Source organism: Larus michahellis, chromosome 3, assembly GCF_964199755.1.
Source record: "Larus michahellis chromosome 3, bLarMic1.1, whole genome shotgun sequence".
NCBI classification, from domain to species: domain Eukaryota; kingdom Metazoa; phylum Chordata; class Aves; order Charadriiformes; family Laridae; genus Larus; species Larus michahellis.
The window spans coordinates 101,832,416-101,849,036 of NC_133898.1; the positions used below are offsets into that span (position 1 = coordinate 101,832,416).

General features: G+C 37.2%; 1 protein-coding gene across 1 annotated transcript in view; it reads left to right on the top strand.

Moving 5' to 3' along the window:
• The window catches only part of EYS (eyes shut homolog), an 875,293-nt gene that overhangs the window by 277,804 nt on the left and 580,868 nt on the right, over positions 1-16,621 (top strand). The window contains exons 19-20 of the mRNA XM_074581469.1: positions 13,138-13,335; positions 15,776-15,897. Coding sequence (XP_074437570.1) covers positions 13,138-13,335; positions 15,776-15,897 — 320 coding nt within the window. The remainder of the gene's footprint in view (positions 1-13,137; positions 13,336-15,775; positions 15,898-16,621) is intronic.

A 16,621-nucleotide genomic window follows, 5' to 3' on the forward strand; every position in this document is an offset into this window, starting at 1 on the left:
TGCTGTTGCTGTAACCCTAACAGTGACAAAACTAATGCACTCCTCTCCATCAGTATTCCCCAGACAGAGGATTTCCCCAGAGCTAGTGTAGATCACTGGTCTTTCCATATATTCTAGTATTTCATTGGAATTATTGCCACTGAAATTGGTACCTTTGACTTTTCACACATGTTCAGCTGAACAGCTTGAAGGTACCAGCAGTCCACCTACAATTCAAAAGAAAACTGAAGAAACTTATAAGAATTCCAGATACAAAATAACATCCTTATCGACTTCTAATAATGTTCCAATTACTGAATATGATAACTGAAGTATTTCATCCTCTTTCAGCCAAGTTTCTTGTCCTGTGGAGGGGAAAATTGAATGTCTATTTTCCAAAATCACAGAGCTTTACCTGTAGTCCTGATAAGGTATAAAATAATGAACTTCAAAGTCCATATACTTTTATATCATAACTCTTTTGACCTTAGTTTGGAGGAAGCTCAAGATTTGATTAAAGAAAAAAAAAATATATACCAGATTATGTTATTACTGAAGAGATTCCAGTGTAAGCCCACACAGAAATCCTAGAAGTTACTGAGCCTCACTGAGCATGTGTTTTAACTGAGGTAAAATGGGGAAAAAAATAATAGCATCTAGATTTATAAAATATGCATTTGCCATTTATAATAGTTATCTATGCCACCAGTATTGCATATGCTTTTGAGTATGTTCTAATTACCGCAAAACAACAGTCCCCTTTTTAAAATCCAGTTCTACATTTCTGTCTTCTTTCACTAGTGTCGTGTCACTGACTTGTATAGTACAAATTACGATTACATCTCATCCTTAAATGTTGAAATGCTATTTACCATGCTGCCAATTACACATACTGCAGTGTAACGTCATTTTCATACAAGATTTAACCCAAGTACCTATCCGGTACAACTGCTTCTGCTTGGTTCTAATGTATTAGTCCCTGCAAATATGCTACTATTTTAGAAATGTTTCCCTCTTCCACCCATTTTCTATCATATCTGAGGTACAACACTGACAGTCATGTATAATGGACATTTTTTTATCAGAGAACATTCCGACGTTGTTCAGAAACAGAGAAAGGGGATCAGCTGGTTTTCTGTTGCATTCCCCACTGGCAAAGTAACTATTGGAGCTGGGAGCAAGAAGGCAAAGTTGATTTGGGGGCAGGAAAAATCAAAGATTTTAACATTAGCGACAGGAGACAAACAGCTGAGAAGTATATTCAGCAACACTTCTGGCTAATACATTATCACTGATAGTCTTTGGCAGTAATTTATCTATTACAGTATTAAGCAGGCCTCTCAGCTCTCTTATGAGCTTGATTCCATTATAATATCCTAACTGGAGAGTTATAATAATAACTTTTCTATTATGATATTGATTCCACAATTGTAGCCTTTCTATAACAGAATGACAGTTATTGCAGAATTGGTATTAAGTGCTTCAGAAGAGAGCAGAGTGTGTGAGAAACATATTGTGAGACTATGTCTCATTTAAGGGGTCCTAATAGTTTAATGGAAGGTAGAGTGAAAGCTCCCATGTCTCTAGCAGGAAATACTGTCTTGTTCCATTAAAAATTCACACACAGTTCAAGAACAGTGCAATTAGTAAATTTTTTAGTCCCCATTGTTATATTTTATCTATATATAAAATATATATTTTATCTATCTTTATATCAGAGAATAATCGGAAGCTGAAGTTGATAATGATCATGTTCTGAAATCAACATGCCCTTTAATTTTCAATGAAAGAAAGAAAGGCTCCGCCTTCTTTTATGCTAAGGAGTGAAAAAAATTTTTTTCCAAACTTCAAACCTACCACATTTTTCAGTCCCTTGCTGGTCTCCATTATGATTTAGCATTTTTTGTCTTAGGCTATTTATTTTGTTATAAGGCTGAAACACACCCATTATATTCCTCCATGCATGCCAGCAAAATTAGAACTATCTTTTTGGATTGCTACAGTTTTATTTGCTTTCCTTGGTTTTAAGTCTTCATATAACTTACAGCTGGAGAAGCACATCAGTTTATAGATTTTATCTGGCTCTTCCTCAGTGGTATGAAGGGAAGAGGAGGAATGTCTGCAGTTCATTCAATTGTTCAAAGATATCTTAGTAGAAGATGTGCTCAAACGCTCTACTGATAAACACTGTTTTACTGTTTCTTAGTAAAACTGGCCCCCTACATAGTAGATGAGTCTTTCTTACACTTTTGAGTTTTTCTAGTATTACATATCTACTTTCAGGTACCTCTAGGTATTTCGCCCCAATCATTAGCTGTTTCATCCATATTTAGATGCATTGGTGGTTTTGGTGTTTTATAAGAACTTTGCGGTATATTCAAATATTCTTCTAACAGCCAAGTCTGTAGTAATAAATGCAAGTTTACTGTTGACAGCTTTGAAGTGACAACATATTTATGCATCACACAGCCACATCAATGAAATTAGTCATAACTACTAGACATCAGTCCTTGCTGAGAGTGTAGCAAAGTGAGATTGTCCCTGTATGAGGGATGCTGCTTTTCAGCGTTCTTAGCATGCAAAAGGAGAATGATCCCACTACAATTTCTAGACCAGCTTATTTTTACAGAAAATAAAGCGTGACTTATAAGGGTACTTTATTCTTAATTGGGATTGAAAGCTAAGAAGAGATCTTGCACTCCCACACCAGAACTGCAAATTGTCCTTATTTTCTACACTGGTATTTAAGGAAAAGGTGAACCAAACTACTTTACCAACATTTCTGTGACCCATGGACTGAGACAGTATTCTGCTGTTCCCAAAGAAAGCGCAGGAAGGAAGAAAGCGTTAAGTTGTCCCTTTCATGTAGAGATTGTATATTTTATATGGGATAGCCCTGTAAGAGTTGACATGAATATATTTATTTTTTTTTAATTTAAAAAAAGAAAAGCTGTTTAGTAACTTGTTTTTAATACATAGAGTGAAGAATTTTATCATAGAATGGTTTGGGTTAGAAGGCACCTTAAAAATCATCTAGTTCCAACCCCCCTGCCATGGGCAGGGACACCTCTCTCTAGACCAGGTTGCTCAAAGCCCCATCCAAAATATTACATGACTCATTTAAAAAAAATGCACTGTATGTGTTTGGTCTAGATGTTGCTAATAGGTATGACCTTTTTAATCAAATGTATGTAATTGTAGAGGAAAATCAAATTCGGTTCTGAGGAAATGTCTGCTTATTTGTTGCAGCCTTAATGACACATGTCTCCAAATGTGTTCCAATTAAGATTAAAGCAAAAATGGTAATTGGCCATTAAACATGTTGCAAAAGAAAGTAAACTAGTGAGAAAGGCAACTCAGCAGAAAAAAAAATGCTTAAGTCTGTTGAAAAGCAAGAGTAATAATGGAGTTTTCAGCATAGGACACTCTATTATGGGAACAGCTAATTACAAAACAGATAATAAGTAAGAAATGTAAGCGTTCATGAAGGCAAAAAACTAGAGTAGAGATAATAGAGCAATTACTTTTTCAGTTCTCATAGGCTAAATTTCAGTCTTTCCTGTGCCAAGACCCATGCAAAAAGGCAGTTTTGCAAGACCTGTGGCTCTTTCTAGCATATCTCTGTGTTAGACCATAAAAGAATATCTCCTGTTCAACACCAGTTTATATCTAGTTTTGACACTCTCTTGACACTGAACAGCCAAATAAAATTTTATTTAGGGGAAAAATTAAACTGGTGCATAGAGCTATGAAGGGCACTTTGCATCACATAGGAGCTTTTTGTGGATAGAGAGGCAGAGCGGCCACGTTTGTGGTATATTACCTAGAAAATATGCATTGCCTCCAAGCAATAAAAAGGAAGGGTAGTCTAAAAGGCTATGAAATGCCTAAATGGGAATCAGTGTGAACTGGGACTTGCTGTTGGTTCATATATGAAGTCACTGAAGAACAACTTTAGAATATTTTTCTCATATTTTTACTGATTTTTCTATTGTTGCTAAAAGTTGCCATCTAGATACATAAATTCAGGTATTTCTGCCCCCAAAATCAAACAATTCAGAGAGCAAGTAATTCACTTAGGCCATTTCTAGGGTCAGCTTAGACCCTCTTGGGTACATTAGGTATCCACAAGGGTCTGGCAGATACGACAAGATCTGTAGGAGACCCATGGCCTTCCAGAACAGCACTGAGAACCCAAAGGCATCTCTAAAAGCCCTGGTTGCTTAACTCTGTCCATATAAATTCAGTGAGGTATGTGTTGTAGTTTCAGCTCTGCTTTCAGTTTGCACCTTGGGACACATCTTGATCCACAAGAAAAATTTTCTAAGCCTTTACAGCCGTGAGTACTCTGGGAATACCGCATGTGTAAATCCAGTCATCCACAGCAGATAAGGGGTTTGAATTTCATTAGTCATTCTGTGAGAATGGTGTACAAGACCCTTGGTTAGAGGGAGGAGATTGAAGTTATGTAGATAATACAAGGTATATTCATTGCAAATGAGAACCTGTATTTATCTGTCCCTTAATTTTCCAGAAAGTATGTGCAAACTACAATTTTTCAAAGACTTAAAACATGGTTATGTTTTCCCTGGCTGCCCTACAAATTATGAGGACATTGCTGTTGCTCAAATAAAAGTTTACCAAATTTCAGGGGCGGGGAGGAGGGATTTGGCTGGTGAAACAAATGATTACAGCTTTATTTTTCTACATGGCGGGCCTATTTAGGGTCATCTGCCAAGACACAAATATATAAAAGCAATAAAATAATAATCCTGGTATCAGACAAAATAAATAATGTCTGGCTAAACCTGTCAAACAGGATCTCAAAACACAGAAGGATTTGGCCACTTGAACAAAAGGTGGCCATTACTACACCTGAAAATGACACCCACAGGCCATAAAGAAAAACTGAGTTTGACACCAGCTCTCTGTAAGTTTTTTGCATATATTAGTAATTACAGTTGAATTGTGATGTAGTAAACAAAGATAAGATAAAAGAATGAAAAGAAAAGCATTCCCATGTATTTCAGTAGGAAATAAATTTGTGGTAATTGTTTTCCTTAGTAGGGTTCTTCTGTTATTTTCTAAGAAAAAGTGAAGCATGCTTGTATGTTGAAATGTGAAATGCACAGATGTGGATACAGACATATCTTCATTGTTTATTATTTATAAACTTGTATATTTTAAAAGAAAAAATGCACTTAAATAATATATCCAACTTCTGTCTTTGTCTATTTTTTACAGAAATTTATACAGGTATGGAGCAATAATATGTATCTCTGTGTGATTTTAATTTTAAAGTTTGTGATGTGGGTCTATCTCATGCTTTGTTCCAGCATTGTTGCATGGTCTGCATTATCATACACAATTAAGGAAATGTTTTTTACTTGAAAAGTGCTAAGTATTGCTTTTCAAACATTCTTCCTTTAAAACAAACAAACATACATACATATTTTCAATTAATATGGATTCCACAGAAAATGCCTTTTCACAGATTAGATATAGAATCACAAAGCAATTCTTTTCATGGAAAGTAGAATTTGTACTCCAAGGAAAAGAACGGATTGGCTATACATTTGAATTGAAAGAAAAGACTTGCTATGTTTTTAAGCAGTTAAAGTAATACTTTGCTTAATTTCAAGCAATATCAATATATGCATGCTTCTGCAGGTATTTTTTTTTCTTCCTATCCACTTCCTGGGTACTTCTGCTTTTTTATTTACATTTATTAGCATTTAATCATCTCAGTTGTAGAGGTATTTTGTTTTCTTATGCCACAAAGTAGATCAAGCTAAGCAGACAGTTCATAAAACAGTGGTGAACTTAGGGGTACATCTGAACTTTTCAAAGTTATAGAAAATGACAATTTTGAACTTTTAATAGAGACAATTTCATATTTAGCATTAAGACGTTTAATCTTTAGAGTTACAAGGACATCAAATTTTAGGCATCTAAATGCTCATTAGTATTCCTGGGATTTAATGATAAGTTTATGAAAGTCTTTGGGGATTGGCACCATTGAGCTGTATAAAGTTGATGAAAACCAAAACCAGATTTCTCTGAAGTGATAAAATAATTGTTTATATTAAAATTATTGTATACACTAGTTTCAAAAGAACAGTCTTTGGAAAAACAGAAAGTTGCATATAGATGGGGGGCAGGGATTTTGGGGGGTGGTTTTTTGGTTTTTATACAGCCTTATAGTGCCTTTGTACACTAGATTATCTCCCATAACTGAATACATTTTTACTTTTATTGAATGGTGTTCGATTTACTTAATTTACCTTGGAAAACAGTGGTGATTCACTTCAATGTTAGAAGTGTATTTTAGCTTGGTTGTTAAAAGGTGAGTTACTGAAAGACTGAAACTTAATGCTGTTGCAGTGATGTTATGATGGTAACGGGAAAAAACTAAAAACAGAAAACATCTAAGAAAACATATTTATCGTGGAAGATTCACATGAGTCATTGGCTTTTACTTCATATATGAAATAAGTGTAGTGTCATTTTGAAAAAATAGTCTTTACATTCTGAACCTGAGCATATAAACTAAACAATGTAAATTTAAATAAAAACATTCCTGAGTTAACGTGATCTTTTGAAAAATTTCATGTATTCATGTCAGCCGTATAAAATCAGTCTGTTGTAGATTTTCTCCCTATTCTTTTCTTACGGACATCCTTCAAACTGGTGTAATTTTCTCATTTCAGTGAAGCAAAATGCTATTAACTTTATGATATATATTGTTTCAAAAAATTTATAACAATGGCGAATAGATTCTAAGCAAGGCTACTGAAATCCAATGATACCAGTGTCATAAGGTTACTGGAGCTGGATCCCAATAAAATAAAATAAATAAAAACATCTTTTAGTTATCCAGTTTCCAAAGATCAGATACAAAGATCAGATCAGCATCACAGTTCCTGTTGGAGCAGCCATTAGAGCCGGGACTGTGACACTCACTTCATAACTTCACAGCGTCACTAGTTCCTCTGGCCCCAGCCTGGTGCCCAAGGGTAGGCGCTCCTACCTGGGTGGTTCCTCCTCTCGTCCAAACCCCCACATGGACCACTTGGCAATGACAGCACTGGGTCTGTCTTGAGAGCTTCCTGTCCTTATGAGTGCATATTTAACACCAGTACCAGAATACTTGGTATTATTTAGGAAATTGCCATAGAAATGACACACTTACTGTTCTGGTACTAGCCACAGACAGTTTATTTTCACGGTGTTGTCATAATCATGCCAGCAGTTTGCAATCAGATATATTTTGTCATTGATTCAGTCCATACTTTTACTGCAAAATGCTGACTTTGAAAGCTGTTGTCAGATTTAAGTTCTTAAAATATTAGTAGCAAATGGGGTTTTTATTAAATTATTTTCCAAAAGAGAATAACAACATTGAAAAGATGCCATTTCTGATTATAAGAGAATTCTGTAGTATGTATCAAAACATTTAATGTACAGATTTATGCTAAGCAAATAAAACAAAAAAATGTAAATAATTTCACATAAAGAAATGAAAACTTATCAGGTAATTTATTTTCTATGTCTTTTTTATAAATTATGCTTTTGATTTTTAATAGTAGCCTTAACAGAACAATCTTTTTCAGCAAAAATATCTATTTTCATTGTTCATTTATTATATTTAGAGATTCAACTGTTGAAGAATTATAAGCAAACACAGCAGAAAAGAGAACTGATTAATATTAGCAGAAAGACATTTCTGAATATGCAAAATGCTTCTTATTCCTAAACACACAAAGAGGAGTTTCCAAATAAATTATTCATTATTTGATATATATTGTATGCTAATAGAGAAGCATAGTGTATGTTATGAGCATATGCTTCTAAATATAGAGAAGTATAATATTTAATCCGATATATTGTGCCACTGAAAAGAAAATTGTCCTTCAACTGACTGTGTAATTTAATCATTTGTGCATATTCTTTGAGGGTTTGTTCATGTTTATTCTGATAGACAGGCCTTTAATTGTCTAGCAAAGTAAAGACAATCTATTCTTGTAATCAATAAAATATAGCCAAGAATTAAACAAGCAAAAAGGTTAAACTTGTCTAATGGAAATAAGCATGGTTGGAAAGATGTGCTGAACTTATTAATTCATTAATGAACTTCTGTGTTCGATTCTTTCACATTTGATCTGTTGGGCGTACTTTCTTTCTCTTTTTTGATATATTTAGTAAAAAATAGATGTATTCAAATTAATCATCTACAGTTAAGCATTTAATATTTCTATATTTTCACAAAATTTCTCTAACAAATATTTTATGAAAGAAAATGCAGAAGACATGAATTCCGTATTCTGATTAATCTACTTTAATGAACATTTTTTCACCTATAATCTGTTTGCTGCTTGATTTATCCAAATACCTTTAATCATACATTTACAGCTTTGTAAAAATGCGGATATAAGAGCAACAGCAGCAGTGCATGCATTGTACTAACATGTAAGCACCATTGCCTATTACTATCCAACTTTAATCTTTGTGTGGATATGCATTTTTCAAAAAAATTCTACTTTAAATCAGCCAACTTTCTTTTCTTGGTTTTTTTTTCCTACTTATATTGATTAGCATTAATAATCAATTATTTAATAACAAATTATTTTCAGAATCGTATTAAAATAATATAAACAGCTGTAATCCTCTGAGTGAGGAAATGGTCTTTTAAATTATTAATTCTCAACACTGATGGTTAAAAATTAATTGATTCAGGGAAAGGGACTGAGTGGGTGGGAGACAGTCTTATTAATTTCTTGTCTTTTTGTTTTCCCAGTCTTCTAGTTTGAATATGAATGAAATCTTTGCCATTTCTGTCAGTAGCAGAAAAAGATTTTCCATGCAGTGATAGGCAGGAAAGCTGGGTGGTAGGAAAAAGAGGTTGCATTTCTAATTAAAGAGTGATGGAGGTTGCTTGAAAGAGGGCACTGAAAAAACTGTTTAGAATACTACTAGCAATTAATATTATACCACATGTTAACAAATAGGATTGTTAACCCAGGTCATCAACTTTATGACTAGATTTTAATTTACCATTCTTTGTAAGTGTCAGGATGATGTAAATACGTTTTGCTTTGTGCTGTTTTGCTTTACTACAGATAGAACAAAAGCAGTTATTTATTTTTCTGCTAATCCCTCAAAGAGTCTTTTTTTTTTTTGGTCAGGGAACACTTTTAGTGTAATTTCAAATCAGTACAAACTTCACTTGGACCTCACACCCTTCTAGGGAGCTACCTTAAGCAAGAATCTAAACCCAGGCTCCTGCTTGCAGTACAGCATGGGAGGAAGGTGCATGAGGTCCTTACCAGCCACATACGCATCCTGGTCAAGTTGCCATGCTGCCAGGGGAAGTTGCTGAGGAGAATGAACAGGCTACACAGTGTCAGTGATGACAAAATGGAAGATGAAGAGTATTTTCTTAGAGACCCTGAAGGGACAAAAGTCTGTTACCCACAGGAGCTGGACTGGAGGAGAGGGTAAGGACAGGTAGAGGATACGCTCAGGCATGGGGGGACAGAGATTCTACGACAGTGGAGGCCGGAAGATGATTACTTCTGACAACTTGAAGGAGACTTTCTCTTCACCTACAGAGGTTCACTTATGGAATAAGGATTGGGCCATGTCAACAGGTGAGGAAGAGTCAGTTTCATCCGGAGAGGCATGTAAGCTGTCTGAGTCTCACGCATACAACCTCACCAGCACCACTACAGTGAAGCAATGGTGGACAAAATTGTGTTATTCTCTCATCTAAAAATTGGCGGTGTCTAGCATTCGAGAAAAATACTACAGTAGGGGAAAACTGATGCAGTGTGGCATGACTTTTGCTTTATCTAACAGAAATGCCTACCCCCACAAACACTTGCCACGTAAGAGGATGGGCAAATCTCTTTAAAGGTTCTTCCATCAACACAGCAGAAAAACAAGTACTGTATTACTAGATCATCTCACAGTTCCATTTATGACTGTCAGCCATGTGTTAAGCTCATTAGCGTGGGTGTGAACTCCACTTTAGGAATCAGCAGGGTTGTCACCCATGTCAAGCTGTTGTGATATAAAGATGAAAACTTCAGGGCAAAATCTCAGTGTGCCATATGGCAGCTTTTTCTATGCAGTTCATGAATTCCAGATCTGAGGCTGTCGGCTGCCTATGGCAGGGTCACCCAGCACCGGAGAGATTATTGGTGACATAAAGACAGGGAACAACTTGTGCCCTTCTTTTTCTCCTCTGTCAGCATGACAACTGGAGTCAGAGGGTGGTTGGGTTTTGTTTTTTGTTTTTTGTTTTTTTGTTTTTTTTTTACTTTAATTCATTCCTACTTGTTGCTTTTGCTATGAGAAGCCTTAAGAACTCATCCCTTAGGTGACTCTGTCCTGGTTTGAGGGAGATGCTTTTTCTTCTCTGAAGGGGAGAGAGGTAAAAGAGAGCATCTGTCATTTGCTTTAGTGACCAGCTCAGCCCAAACCACGACACTGTTAAGGAACCAGCTCACCTACAGTAAGGAACCTGCTCATCTATGTGTTTCATTTTAATGAAGAAGGCCTGTTCACACCAGTGAGCTGCTATGTGACTAACAGTTACTGTAAAACAAAGGAAGGCAGTTAGTGTGGAATAGGCCAACAAAATCTGGTCTATAATGACAGTGCAAGCAGAGGAGGAGATACAACAGGTTCAGCTGATTGCAGCCAATATTAAGTGTATAATAACTGTGCGCCTGACCACACTCTTTTATAGCAGACCCCAAATCCGAAAACATATCTCTGTAAATACAAAAGTTCTGTACAGCACTGTAGCTGGATCTCAACCACTATGCTAGAGTTAAAGTCTTGCTGTTCTGAAACCACAATAAATATTCAATATATTCCTCCAGAATAAGCTAATCACTTAACTGATTCAGTTTCCCCAAAATTATATCCAAAAAACCTGTATGAGTTGTCAGTTCTGTTAATTAGCAACCGGTCTACAAACTCAAAGCTGCCATATACTACAGGTGACCTGTAACACTGGTCGATGCTTTGTCAGGAATTCCTGTCTGAAATTTTGAGCCTGAAAAGAAATTGAAAATTCTCAGTACTGTTATCCATCTCACAAGCATGGCTCATCTCGTGGAGAGGGTGCCTGTGCCCAGGCCCTGGTGGGGGGTGCTGCAGGGAGGCCTCTGTGAGGAGGGGCCGGGGCTGCCCCGAGCTGGACACAGCCGGTTCCAGACAGTTCCAACAGGTTCCAGCCGGCTCCAACCAACCCACCGAAGGGCATGGCTGAGCCCCGCAGCCACGATGGGGGCACCTCGGGGAAAATGTGTATAAAAAAGGGCAAAACGCTGCACATGAATCATGAGGAAAAAAGCGTGAGAAACCACCCTGCAAGCACCGAGGTGAGAGAAGGAGGGGGAGGAGGTGCTCCAGGCACCAGAGCAGAAATGCCCCCGCAGCCCCTGGAGAACACCATGGTGGAGCAGGCTCCTGGCAGAAACTGTGGCCTGTGGGGGAACCAGCACCGGAGCAGGGGAAAAGTGTGAGCAGGAAGGAGGGGCAGAGAGGAAACGTTACGGACTGACCACAACCCCCATTCCCCGTCCCCCTGCGCTGCTCAGGTGTGGGGAAGGGGCAGAGGAGTCTGGAGTGAAGGAGTGAAGTTGAGCCTGGGAAGAAGAGGGAGATGGAGGAAGGTGTTTTGTGTTTGTTTCTCACCATCCTATTCTATTTTTAACTGGCAATGAATTCGATCGGTTTTCCTCAAGTCGAGCCTGTTTTGCCTGTGACAGTAATTGGAAGTGGTACCCCATCTTTATCTCTTATTTTCTCCATGTGCCTTGTTGAGGGGGAGTGAGAGAGCAGCTGCGTGAGCATCTGGCAGCCAGCCAAGGTCAACCCACCACAACATAACTGTATGGATTTGAATTTTTTTACATGACTATCCAGGTGCTTTATGTTGTAGTGTCACATTGCCCATCACTGGGTCTAAGGTTACAGCCTGTCTAAGGAAGAGGGAGGTTGTTGGGGCAGGGAGAAGCTGCTCCAGGAAGGGATGGCTGGGCAATCAGAGCTGGGGCAAGGACACTAGGGAAGCGGGCAGAGGGCCTGGGGTACAGCAAACCCTGGGCAGCTCCGCCAGAAAGCATAGCATAGACACAGCCCAGCCTCAGCAGGCACAGAAAGGCAGATGGGCTTCAAAGCGACTCAGAGGGGCTTGTGCACAGGTTGTTGCAGCCCCAAAAGCCCCTGAGCTCTGTCTGAAACTAAGCCTGAAAGAACAGACGTGCCTTCAGCAACACTGAGGGAAAAGGGAGGCAGCTTTACAAACCCAGACCCATTTGATCTCTGTTCTGTCTGCCCTCATCATTTGGAGTTTCGCTACTGGAAAACATGAATCAGTCTTGCTTACGTTCTAACAAATTAAGACTCACTTTAAAGGGCCTTTTAATCCCTTTTGATCTATTTATTGCAAATTAAAGGTTTAGATGATGGCATATGCAACCCAAGATCACCATCACACAGTTCCTTGATTAGCCCAGATAAACGTACATAATCTGTTACACACTAGAGTGTTTGTTAGGAAAGAGTAGAGGGACTGCGTGGGATTTTCTATTATACGGAACTTTTATAAATGATGGAGGCAGTCAATCGTTATTAAATACATACATAATTTCAGTAAAATCCATTTGTTTGTAGTCACGAATTGCATGCAGAACAATTATATGAGTTAACTTACATTTCATTGATGTTCAGGTTTATGGGTTAATGTATAAACAGTTCATATGGTAGCTGTGACAACAAGATATCAGGAAGAAATAACAGGAAGCTTCAAAACAAAATTCATTAATTATTTTTAAATACACTTTCTGAGCCATTTTAGAGGATAAGGTAAACAGAATAACTATAAAATATATTGAGAAAGCTATTACGATTTTAAAATGCAATGTCATTATGTAAACAGAACAGATAAACTTGTCTTTTTTTGTTTGTAATTCTACAAAGCAAATACATGTTTCTGCATGGTAATACACATGTATATACCTCTGTGATGTTCCAACTCCATTTTAACCAGGGATACAAAGAAAATACAGCTCATAATAGGCAGCAGCTGCAGGGATATGTTCATTAGTTAAACACTGACAGCTTTGCCATTTTCCTTTTCAGGTTTGAACTGTGAGTTTAGGGCCTGTGAGGCCAGCAATCCCTGTGAGAACGGAGCTGTGTGCATAGAAGAAATAAATTTGGACGTTTTTCCCCTTGGATTCCAGTGCCAGTGTGTGAAGGGCTTTGCAGGTCCACGTTGCGAGATCAATGTCAATGAGTGCAGTTCTAACCCTTGCCTCCACGGATACTGCTATGACAGTGAGTTCAGTCTGGTTACCCGCTTTAATGTAGAGCAGTCTTTCTGTTGAAGCGTCTGTAGCTACTGAGCTGCTCTGGGGAGAACAGTGGATAATTTACTGAAATTTAGCTTGTCTGAAGCTCTACAGCCAGTACCAGGAGGATTAGTTTTGCCAAATGCCTCAACTCCTGGCACTGGGGTTTGTGTGTTCAGAGGGTCAGAATTGCAGCTAATGAGAAATTTTAATGAGATTTGTGCTGTCTCCTTTGATACCTAAATTAGCCAAACACATCTTACATTGTGCATTTGATGAGAGAATATTCAGGTGCTGAAAAGGAGCTCATGGAGTAGTTAGGCAGTATATGTCATAATTCTAACGAGGACAAAAACTGCATTAAATATCAAAGTGATGCAAAACGGAGTGTTTGTTTACTATTAAGTGCCTTCTGTCACATAACTCCGTAACTTACACTTTCACTGACAGATATACTTAAAGGTTTTAGAAGCAACTTGATCATGAATTACTCTACCACATTCTGTCTGGATTGGCAAGCTAAGTTTAGTAGCACCCATTATGTATGGAGTACTTACGGGAAGGTTTTATGGGGCTATTACCACCTATCAGACACTTACTACATTTAGTCAAAAAAAAAGTAAAAGTGGTAATTTTCAGAGAATCTTATAATGCTGTCGGGAAAGCGGAATGATATCTGGAGGTCATGTAGTCAAACCCGCATGAAGCTGGACTATCAACAGTGCTAGATCAGGTCAGGGATTTTTCTGGCTGGGTTTTGACAGCCTCTAAGGATGGACAGAAATTCCACAAGCTCTTTGTGACAGCCTTTTCCGCTGATGCACTACTTTTGTAGTGTTTCCCTCGCCTCCCAACCCCATCTGAATCTCCTAAATTGTAACTTAGGGCCATTGTCCCCTATTATATCATCTAACACTACTGAGAGGAATACGGTTCTGTCGTTTGTGCAACTGCCCTTGAAGTTATTGTTAAACAGCCCTCTAACTATTAACCCTTCCCTGAAGGGACTAATACAAAGCAAGATGTCTGACTCAACTTTTTCTTATAGGTCCCACGCTTTAAGCACTGAGAAACCATGTTTTTCTTCTGCTACATCTCTCTCCTTTTTCCCCACATCCTTTTTAAAATGAGAATGATGACTTGAGAATTTCCCTGAAATTCAAAATTTTTACACAAATTTGCAGAAGATCTAATCAACTTAATAGTTTCAGATGAGATCTTACCCCAAATTCCTAAATATATCACTGCCTAAAATGCTCCAAGTTTTTTTTAAAAAAAAAAGGCAACAAAACCATCAAAACCCAGTTTCAATAAGGTCTAAGAATTCTATCTTTCCATACACGGGGATAAGGTGAGTGGCTTCATATTTTATCTAGTAACGGCTATTTCCTAAAAAGTTTACAGATGTTTTCTATATAGTCAACATTGGTTCAGAGATATTTTTGAACTGGAATTTAGATGAGCTCCAGTAAAGTTCTTCATGCTCACAAAGTGACAGATTTTTTGGGAGAGCTTGTCTTTGTGGTGCTTCTGGACTTCAGTTGTATCAGTGGATGTCTCAGTTCCTCTGCACTAAGCGCACTGTCTGTAGAAAGTTAGAATCCTGAGGACTTTGCAATTGAATAATGCTCCTACTTTGAAGGACTTAAAATATTTAATGAATGCAATAGCAGCTATGTGTACAGACACAATGGCAGAATAGATTCCATGGTAAACCTCAGAAATAATGAAGAATCCAGGGACCTCTTTGAGGTTAGAATAAACGCAGGCCTGCCAGAAGTGCAATTATTGCTGTCACAAGTTCCTTATATGGACATAGCACTCTAAAGATTCCTCTTTAATGATGAAACTAATGATGAAAAAGGGAGAAGATTCTTATTATTAGCTTGTTTAAAAATGAAGCATAGAAATACATCACAGGTTGAGCTGCCAAATAAAACTCAAGCAAGTTTTCCTTTAATATAATGGTATAACATAAGGCATCCCTTACCAAAAAAAAACACAAAAGCCAGCAAACCAAACAACATTTAACTGTTGCATCTCCTTTAGGCACAATATGAAAGATAAAATCTTATGCACTCTGTGTACAGTTTTGTAATGGAAAATTACTCGTTAGCTTATAAGAGGCCATCACTTTTTCAGAAGCTAATAATGAGTCATTGATTTATAATTTTTAGATCAGAATATTTGAATTGTTTAGGTAAAATGCAGTAAAGAAATCTGCTTTCATATTAAAAAGGTGTTTTGAGATATTGCATTTCATTTATTTCAATTTTTTAACATGTCCACATCCTTTAGGTAAAGCCAGTCCAAATCTTTTCCAGATACTAGTCATAACTACAGCTTACTTTATTTTACTACATTCAGCTGTTATTCTAAAACACTCTTAGTGTTTTAGATCTATCTAAATACTATCTCTGTTACAGTTGTCGATGGCTTCTATTGTCTGTGCAACCCAGGATATGCAGGACTGAAATGTGACCAGGACATTGATGACTGCATAATCAACGCTTGTGAACACAATTCTACATGTGTTGATCTACATCTGGTTAGTAGAGAATATTTTTTAAATCAAAATGATTGCTAAGTTTTCTTCCTGCAATCTAAAGCAAAATACTATTGCTAGTTCTAAACCACCACTTAATGCGTACACCTGTGAAGAGTTTTATGATCGTGCTTTACAATCACTGTTTTTTTGTTTATTTGTAATGATATAGGCAATGGGAAAAAGAAATGTTTTTATCATTTAAAAGCAGTTATTGAGTCAACAGGGTTATTTAGGGAATTCAAAAGGAGCAGAACTGGGTGTGTTTATGGCCTCATTATAAGTGACAGGAATACTCATTTACCCACAAAGGGGCTTAAAAAGTATCATATCCCCCAAAATGCCTTAAGTACTTCACCATTTATTTTCAAAATTCTTCAGCTATATTAGTTCCTGAAACAATAACTTATTTCTTCTCAGAAATAAAAGCATTCTATCAACTGATTCCTTCATGGGAGAGAAGGAGTAAAGTTTGGCACCAGAGGTGGCCCATGTTCTGTGTTACTCCCTCCAGGAATCTGTCAGGAACCAATTTGTTTTCAACGTACTCAACAGGGGCAGTAAGACTATACAGTATGAAAATTGTCCTTAAGAAACATTCAGATTAGCAGAGAAATTGCGGGTGGTTAAAAAATATGGAAGGTCGGCTTTTTTTTTCCTTTTTTTATTTTCTCCCAGCATGTTTGTGAGAATATTAAACTAATACAATGTTAAAGCATGGTGTAGA